Source organism: Lycium ferocissimum, unplaced genomic scaffold (assembly GCF_029784015.1).
Source record: "Lycium ferocissimum isolate CSIRO_LF1 unplaced genomic scaffold, AGI_CSIRO_Lferr_CH_V1 ctg2090, whole genome shotgun sequence".
In the NCBI taxonomy this organism is placed as follows: domain Eukaryota; kingdom Viridiplantae; phylum Streptophyta; class Magnoliopsida; order Solanales; family Solanaceae; genus Lycium; species Lycium ferocissimum.
Window position 1 is genome coordinate 32,556 of NW_026719358.1, and position 8,533 is coordinate 41,088.

Sequence of the window (8,533 nt, forward strand, 5' to 3'; positions counted from 1 at the left end):
TCAAATTATTTGTCGTTTTAGAAGTTCAAGACACAATTTATTATTTTTTTTCATTTTATCCTTAGTAGAATTGTCATTAATGGCGATGAAACATGAATAAAATAAATATTTAATAAAGAGAGATTATAACTTAGATATAAATAAGGATAAAGTTAATCAAATACCCCTCCTACTCCCGTCGTTCACTTTTACTTGTCTAGCATTCTAAAACTAAATTTTCACTTTTACTTGTCACTTTTAGCATATTAAGAGAAGACAATTTCTTTTTTTCTGTTTTACCCATAACATTAATTACTCATTTCAAATCATTTTTCAAGTTCAATAAAACTATACATCAATTAATATTGGTATCATGGTAAATTATGTATTTCATTTATTATTTCTTAAGGGGTGTGCAAAGTCAATAGCAGACAAGTAAAAATAAACGGAAGGAGTAATTAATATTTTTTAATACACGTGTAAAATAAAAAAAACAAATAATCTGGGTAGGACGTGTAAATCGCGAGGGAGGGAGTATCGTGTTTCTCATTCAAGAAAACCTGGCTTTTTAGTTTATTTTTAAAGCAAAACAGTTGACTTCAACAGCGCCAACTAGGTACTTACTAGATTTTTCTTGAGCATCGATGATGGTTCTCCTGTTCAGAAAAGGCGAAACCATTGACTTTGGGACCCTTCAAATTCTCATTCCTGTTCAAATCAACCCACATATACTGCGTTATTCGTCACAAAAGGTCTGTATATTCATTCTTTTTCTTTTATAGGATTCAAAGTTGCTCCTTTTTAACGGTTTTATTCACGTGCAAACTTCCATCTTTCTTTACATGGTTCATACTTGTGATCAACACTTTATTAGTTGAAAAAAGCATTGACCCTTAACCACTTTTTTCTTGTTCCTTTAGGTGTGTTCGGTATGAAGGAAATTTTGTTTCGGAAAATGGGAGAGTTTCATGCTTATTTTCTTGTGTTCCGTACGTAAGCGAAAAATATTATCCTAAAAGCAGTTGTATATAATATAGACAAATATTGTGGGTGGGTGTGGGTGGGTGGTGGGGTGGGGTGGGTGGGTGGGTGGTGGGGTGGTGGGTGATGGGCGGAGAGGAGACAATCAATGTGAAATGCGGGCTTATTTTTCGCACTTCCATTAGGGCTCTTGTGGGCTTATTTTTCGTACTTTCATTAGAGAAGTCATTTTTCTCAATATTTAAGGAACTTATTCTCTTAAAAAAATATTTTTAAATATTTTGACCAACTGAACATGAGAAAATTTCAGAAAATGTTTTGCTCCATACCGAACACACCCTTACTTCCATCTTTCTTTCATTGGTTCATAGTTCATACTTGTGATCAACGCTTTATTAGTTGGAAAATTATTGACCGGAACCACTTTTTGTTTTTCCTTTTTGTGGCTTCATTGTCTTTAAAAAATAGTGAACCTTACAGTTTGTTGAACTCAGAGAGCTTGTTGATGTGAAGGTGAAGGAATTTTCTTTATAACTATTACATAGTTAAGCTTTTATTAAAGGGTAATTGTTTTTATGTAAAATGTAATTGTTTTTGTTACTATCATGAATTGGAGAATAGAAAACTCTTGATTTTATAGTAATGCAGCTATAAGTGTGCAGAGGCGGATCTAGGATTTAAGTGTTATGGGCTAAATATTGTTCTTGACGTTGAACCCATTATATATTTAAAGGTATAGGTTCATATTTACGATTTGTTGCAATTTTAGTTGATTTTTACACATAAATTTATGCTCCGCGTCATCTGTCTCTGCGGGTGTGGTCTATGAAAGTTGGAATGAATCCATTGAGTTATCGAAGGCTTCATGTGTGTGTCTGGGTGGTGTGGTCATGGGAAATATTGGAATGAAGGGGGAATTTAAGCACGCATTGAGATTTTCTTGGAGGAGGTGGGGAGTGTGTGTGTTTGTGGGGGGGGGGGGGGGTGTTGGATAGGTTTAGTCTTTTATCTTAGGAAACAATTTCCACTTTGAGGTCAATTTATCTCCATATCAAGTAATTTCTCATTGATATGAATAAAACCACATTTAAGATCTAAATATGGATGAGTCTTCAGCATGAACAGAAGTAGGGAAACATTGTAAATTGCTTGGCTAATTAATACATTTGAAGCATGTGTTTGTTGATCTAGTCTTTGGTTTCTTAGTCCTGATTGTAGAGTTACACTTACAAAACTTGTATGCCTAATTTCTACATTTTCTCGACAGCATAAACCTAGTAAGATCGTGCTATCGTTGTTGTTATGGGTTGCGCAGTTTCTAAAAAAGATAGGGTAAGATCTGTATTGGCAGATCCTGTTGCACTTGCTTCTGAAACAATTTGTAAGTTCTGACGTTTCTTAGAATAAAATTTTCATGCATCGAGAGTTTGCTTCCCAGTGATAGCATTGTGCCCATTTCTTCTTTTGCTTCTCTAGTTTAATAATCTGAACAAAAATTACTTGTGCAGTCACTGTCAGTGAAGTAGAAGCTTTGCTGAATCTGTACAAGAAATTGAGCTGCTCCATCAGCAAGGACGGGCTGATCCAGAAGGTATCACATCTGAACGCGGAATGTCCATCAAAAAGCTAATCAATTTAATCTTGATTTGTAGTCCCTGGTTTCTGTCCCTAGACTTTCAAGCTAATTGCTTAATAGCAGTTGTGGCTGATTTCCTATGTCTTCTTACTACAGGAAGAACTCTTGCTGGCACTTTTCAAGAACCATAAGAAGGAAAACCTTTTCGCAGACAGGGTATGTTCTTTCACCAACTGTGGAATCCCAGAGGAAAGAAGAATGGGAAGGACTGGGATTCATAGTAGATCAAAAGGGTGTGCATAATGTCTGGAAGTTCTGCTTTCTTTATTCTGGAATGTGTCTCTTGGGGTGTGTTTGGTACGAAGGGAAATGTTTCTTATGTAAAACATTTTTCTTACTTATTTTCTAGTGTTTGGTACGTAAACAAAGAAATATTGTCCCAAGATACATTTATATGTAATTTAGGAAAACACTATAGGGGTGGGGTGGGGTGGGAAGTGGGAGTTCGGGGGTGGCAAGATTGGGGGTTGGGCATTGGGGGCCGTTAGGGATGGGAGGACACAAAGAGCTTGGAAGGCTACTTATGGAACTTGTTTTGGCTACTTCCATTAGGGAAGTCATTTTCTTCATTTTTAAGGTACTTGTATTCCTAGAGAAAATGTTTTACCAACCAATATGGGAAAATTGGAAAACTTTTTCTGGAAAATGTTTTCCTCCATACCAAACACACCCTTGATGATTCAGCCTTTTCTCAGCACTCCTCTTTCTCTGCAGATATTTTCCCTTTTTGATGCTAAGCAGAATGGACAAATTGACTTTGAAGAATTTATACGAGCATTGAGTATTTTCCATCCAAGGACTCCTGAATCTGAGAAAATTGCAAGTGAGGAACACACACCAGAAGTTAGAATCCTTAGGACTTCAAATTATTGTGTTTTGTCCGCCTATAATCAGTAATTCTTCCTATTAAGAGCCTCCAATTCTTTTACCTGTGTACGATGTTATAAATGTTGAAACCTTGTGCTGCAGATGCATTTAAATTGTATGATCTTAGGCACACTGGCTACATTGAGCGCGAGGAGGTAATATGATATATTATTATATTTTCTTGCTTGATTATCTCTGCTTTGGTCTCTAGGCAAGTTCTTGCTGAAGCTCTTACAGAGAAATGCTTTCTGATAGAATCAATTAGGCAATCCACAATGTTAACATTTTACCATCAACCTATCAAATTACCAACTTGGTTAGTCATTCTAGCATATGTTTAAGGCATGATAGGCATTTTCTAGAAGTCATATTTGTGTAAAAGCTCAAGTTATTCTCTAGTTTTTGTGGGAACTATGTGCAATTTTGATAATTAGATTTAAATTTCTGTCACATATATCACATGTATATGCCTACAATATTTTTGCAACCATTGGATAAGAGCCCGTTTAGATTAGCGGAAACTAGTAGCTTTTAATCATAAGTGCTTAAAAGCACTTTTTAAGTGCTGGAGCTGGTTTTATAATAAACAGTTAAGATGCAACTGCTGAAGCTGAAAAAAGTTTTTATGCATCTCTTAAGAGCTGCCTCCTTGTGGTCAATTAAATATACTGTCATTGTGAAGGGAGAAAGTAGTTCAATAGGAAGCACATTATTGACTTGGTAACTGACCCGGAAAAACAAAACTGATCTTGATTAACTATCAACTTTAACATTTTTATGTGAGGCTTCTGAGGTTTCTGAAACAATGGTAGGTATTACTCATTCTACGCACCCCGCTTTCCCAGCCACCGTCCTCCTCTTGCCTTGTTAATTGTACCCAATTGATTCCCTATCCGAATAGCCTTGTAATCCAGTCTACTGATGTGGAAGAGAGACTAATATAAATTTCACTTGCATTTTCTTTTGAAGATATAGTTTTAACGTCTCTTTTAACTAATATTATGGGCCTCAGTTGCAATATGGGCAAATTTCATGGCCTTCAGACTTTTGTGCTGAGATTTATCTTGCTTTTGCCAATAATGTAGTTGAAGGAGATGGTCATGGCTCTTCTTGAAGAATCTGATCTTCACCTTTCAGATGATGTTGTTGAAGCCATTGTCGACAAGGTCAGGATTTTTATTCTGATTTTGTTTAGCTTTAGTCTCGTTTTATGGAAGTTAATGCAATTATTTGTGACATAAATCAATAATCCATTATGCAGACATTTAAAGAAACAGATACAAAGGGTGATGGCAGGATCGACCAAGAGGAGTGGAGAGAATATGCTGCTAAAAATCCAACATTATTAAGAAACATGACTCTTCCGCATTTAATGTATGTTTTCGCATCTGCTACACATCAAGATTCTTTTCCTTTAATTTGTGTGTTCATGCAATCATCAGCACGATTAAATGCCTCCTTTGACTTAGTTGCACTTATGTGCCCTGTAATGGTGTTTCAAAGTTACAGTTTTGAAATTTGATATTGCTATGCTAGATATCAAGGAATTAAATTGTTACACACACACACACACATATATCATGCATAAATCCATGCATCTGTTTAAGCTTCCACAATGCTGTTTTGGTTTTTTAGAGTGTTCTTTAATCACTGCTCTATAAATTGAATTCGGAATTGTAATCTTTACTTCTCTTTAACTTAGATATACTGACTTTGACATGGTTTATGTTGCAATTGAATGAGTCTGGCCAAACACTCGAACACCTTCAGATTTTAACTAGTTCCTTACGTGCTTTCCAGGGATGTAAATTTAGCATTTCCAAGCTTTGTCTTGGGCACAGGAGCAGAAGACTCGGAATTTATAGACTATTGATTTGATAAGCGGGAGAATCTACCTCCACGTAAATGGTGCATTAGCATAGAAAAAAACATTTGTTCTGGTGTGGTTGCATTGCTATGATTATCTAATTTCAGAAAGCAAATGAACTCCCTGACAAATGTGTTCAGCTGCTAATTTTGAACATAGTTTTCTGATGTGGTTGTACCAACATGGATTTGTGAAGTTTGTAGAGTATACCTGAATAGCTTGCCTCCAACTGTTATCTTAATGTAGGAATTGCACCCTGTAGCGAGTTTTCGGCCTGCTATTTAGTTATATTTAATTTTTTAAAATTATTTAACTTGTAGCCAGTGTTTGCGAACTTCAGACAAGACGCTCCCTACTCCTCTTCTTGTTGGTTAATAGAGCTTCCACTGCAGTGATTTCTCTGCGGGGTTTCAGCATATGTAATGCCTTTCGCTTTCAGTGTTTCAGTTAATGTATGTTTGTCTTTTGTTTTCAAAAGTTGTAAGCACCCGTGATTACTCCTCCGGTATGAAAAGTTCTTAATGTTAGTTGAGTATCATAAGACCTGATCCTAGAAAGACTAAAGGAAAATCCTGTCCATGAAGCACTTCACATTTATTTTCTTGTTTCTTCTTGCTTTAAGCTTCTCAAGTTCTGCAGCTTCGTCCGGTTCAACGGTTGAGTGATTTTTTTTTTTTTTAGAACTGGTATATTTCTCGTTGAAAAAGTGGCTTATATATACTTTTGCTGTCCAACAAATAGAGCATATTTGCCCTTTTCGTTAACAGATTGCCATTTATTGAATTAAAAAATCATTATATTATATTTTAATTTAAAAATTGCCACGTGGTTTAAAAACTCAGTCTACCCATTAACTTCTGGAAATTTTACATGGTGTAGAAAACATCTAAGAGATGCTTACCTATCCTACCATAGCTATACTATGTATTTAATTACTATTTTCATAGCATCCTAGGGTTTCAACTATGGCATGACAAATCAATTTCTCTCCAAATCGATTCTTCTCACTTTCTCCGGGTTTTGTACGACTCCAACCTCTATTCACAACTCTCAGATTTTCTTTCTTAGAAGCTTTCCATTCCATGGTTGTTATGCCATCGTTCGGCCACGACGCTATCTAGCTGGAATCCATGGCCAACCGATCGGAATCCATGGCGATCGACTCTCCCTTCCTCCTCGTCATTAGAGTCGTTATCCGGCCACAAGAACGACGAAACCATCTTTGTTGTTTAAATACATCCGATTGAATCATGTAAAAATAGTCTATTTTCTAAATGAATAAAGACGAATTGAGTGTATATTTTTGAGTGTAAATACAGTTAACTTTTTATATTTTCGCCTGTATTTCTATATTTTGAAGGAGATTTTTTCGACAAATCCGTGTATTTTTGAATTTTTGTTGTTTAAATACATCCGAATACGTGAAAATAGTTTATAAATGAATAAAAGTTGAATAAAGTGTAAAAGAATTGAACATACAACAAATTGAATAAATGCAGCCTAATGAAATGCAACACTTTGTAACTATGAACTGTAATGAAATTATAGTTACACCTTGCAAACGATGTCCAAACTATAGCCATATGTGAAAGTTTTTTTAAATTTTTGCCCCTTCCCGACTCAACTGAAAAAAAAAAAAAAAACTCACTCCATCATTTATTCAATCCACAAACCCTTTCCGTTCAGAAAAACTCACTTTCTGAAACTTTACCTTCTTTTCCAAACATGTTGAATTTAGATGAGATTTACTTGGATAACAATGGGTTCACTTCCGTTCCTCAAGATTTCCTTCTGGGTCTTACTAGTTTACAAACTTTTAGCATTAGCGAAAATGAAAAACTTTCTCCATGGCAATTTTCTTATTTGACTGATCGGCAAAGGGCCAAATATACCCCTGTACTACAAGAAATGGATTAAATATATCCGTTGTTATAGTTCGATCCAAATATATTTAAAACTCAATTCAAACGCCGACGTGGCATTCGAGAGAAACATAAAAAAAGTTTTTTAAAACTTTAATTTTTTTCTTAAAAAATCGCATTTTCTTTTAAATAAATAGGGAAAAGGGTCAAAAATAATTTTTTTCAAAATTTTATAAAAATTCGCTTTTTTTTCACATTTTGAAAAAACAATTTTATTTGAAAAATAAAAGTGTCCTAAGAAAATGAAATCAAGATTTTTTAAGACATTTTAAAAAATAATCAAGTTTTCCATATTTTTAACAAATCCATTTTTCCATATTTAAAAAAAAAAAAATCATTTTTCGATTTTTTTTTTCTTTTTCAAAAACGGGTTTTAAAAAAAAACAAATTTTCAATTTTTTTTTTAAAAAGTTTTAAAAATCCTTTTTTAAAAGAAAATTCAGTTTTTTAATCCATGTTTTTAGTTTTTTTTTTTTTTTTTTTTTTTAAACGGGTTTAAAAAAAATAAAATTTTCAAATTAAAAAAAAAAAAAAAGACGGGTTTTAAAACTAATTTTTTTTTTAATGAAAATTCAGTTTTTATTTTTATTTTAAAAAAAATTGACACGTAAGCCGAAAAAAATTTAAAAAAAAAAGAAAAACAAATAAATACGCATGTAAGGAGAGTGTATGTCACTCTCCCGTATGAGTGGGCATCGGCGTTTGGGGGGGTAATTATTCGTTTTAAATAAGTTTAGGGGGTAATAGGACCTTGTGAAAGGTAAGGTGTGTCGTAGCAAATTCGGGTATAGTTCAGGGGGGTAACGGTGCCTTATCCCATTAAATATATCCGTTGTTATACTTCAATCCAAATATATCTCTGTCGCTACTATTGGTTTAAATATAGGGAAAAAGGGTCAAAAATACCCTCTACTTTGAAAAGGGGTTAAATATATCCTCCGAACTTATTTTGGGTCAAAAATCACATATAATTCTTAAAGTTTTCAAATATCTTGTCCCTGAAATTCTCCCCAAAATAACCCAAAATTATTTTTTATATCCACTCTATCATTTAAAACCCGACCTAACTAAATAATAACTTATAAGATCCCCTTATTCCCCAATTCCCTCAAACTTCAAACCTACGTATTGGGGGAATAAGGAGATCTTATGGGTTATTATTTAGTTGGGTTGGGTTTAAATGATGGAGCGGGTTTAAAAAATGATTTCAAGTTATTTTGGGGGATAATTTCCATCAAGACAGGGGTATATTTGAAAGCTTTAAGAATGAGAGGGGTATTT

The 8,533-nt window shown here is 34.1% G+C and overlaps 1 protein-coding gene across 4 annotated transcripts; it reads left to right on the forward strand.

The window, feature by feature from the left end:
- Positions 1-557: 557 nt before the first annotated feature.
- On the forward strand, positions 558-5,497 carry LOC132043080 (calcineurin B-like protein 7). 4 transcript variants are annotated; one of them, XM_059433568.1, is made up of 9 exons: positions 558-731; positions 2,228-2,341; positions 2,469-2,551; positions 2,693-2,752; positions 3,311-3,419; positions 3,566-3,618; positions 4,549-4,629; positions 4,725-4,837; positions 5,264-5,497. In XM_059433568.1, exons 2-9 carry the CDS (start codon positions 2,263-2,265, stop codon positions 5,334-5,336), a joined length of 651 nt encoding a protein of 216 aa, XP_059289551.1. In that variant the 5' UTR covers positions 558-731; positions 2,228-2,262; the 3' UTR covers positions 5,337-5,497. The 4 variants fall into 4 exon arrangements, with proteins under 4 accessions (XP_059289551.1, XP_059289555.1, XP_059289553.1 ...); XM_059433572.1 differs by lacking the exon at positions 558-731 and adding an exon at positions 1,125-1,473; XM_059433570.1 differs by lacking the exon at positions 558-731 and adding an exon at positions 1,491-1,693.
- Positions 5,498-8,533: the final 3,036 nt, after the last annotated feature.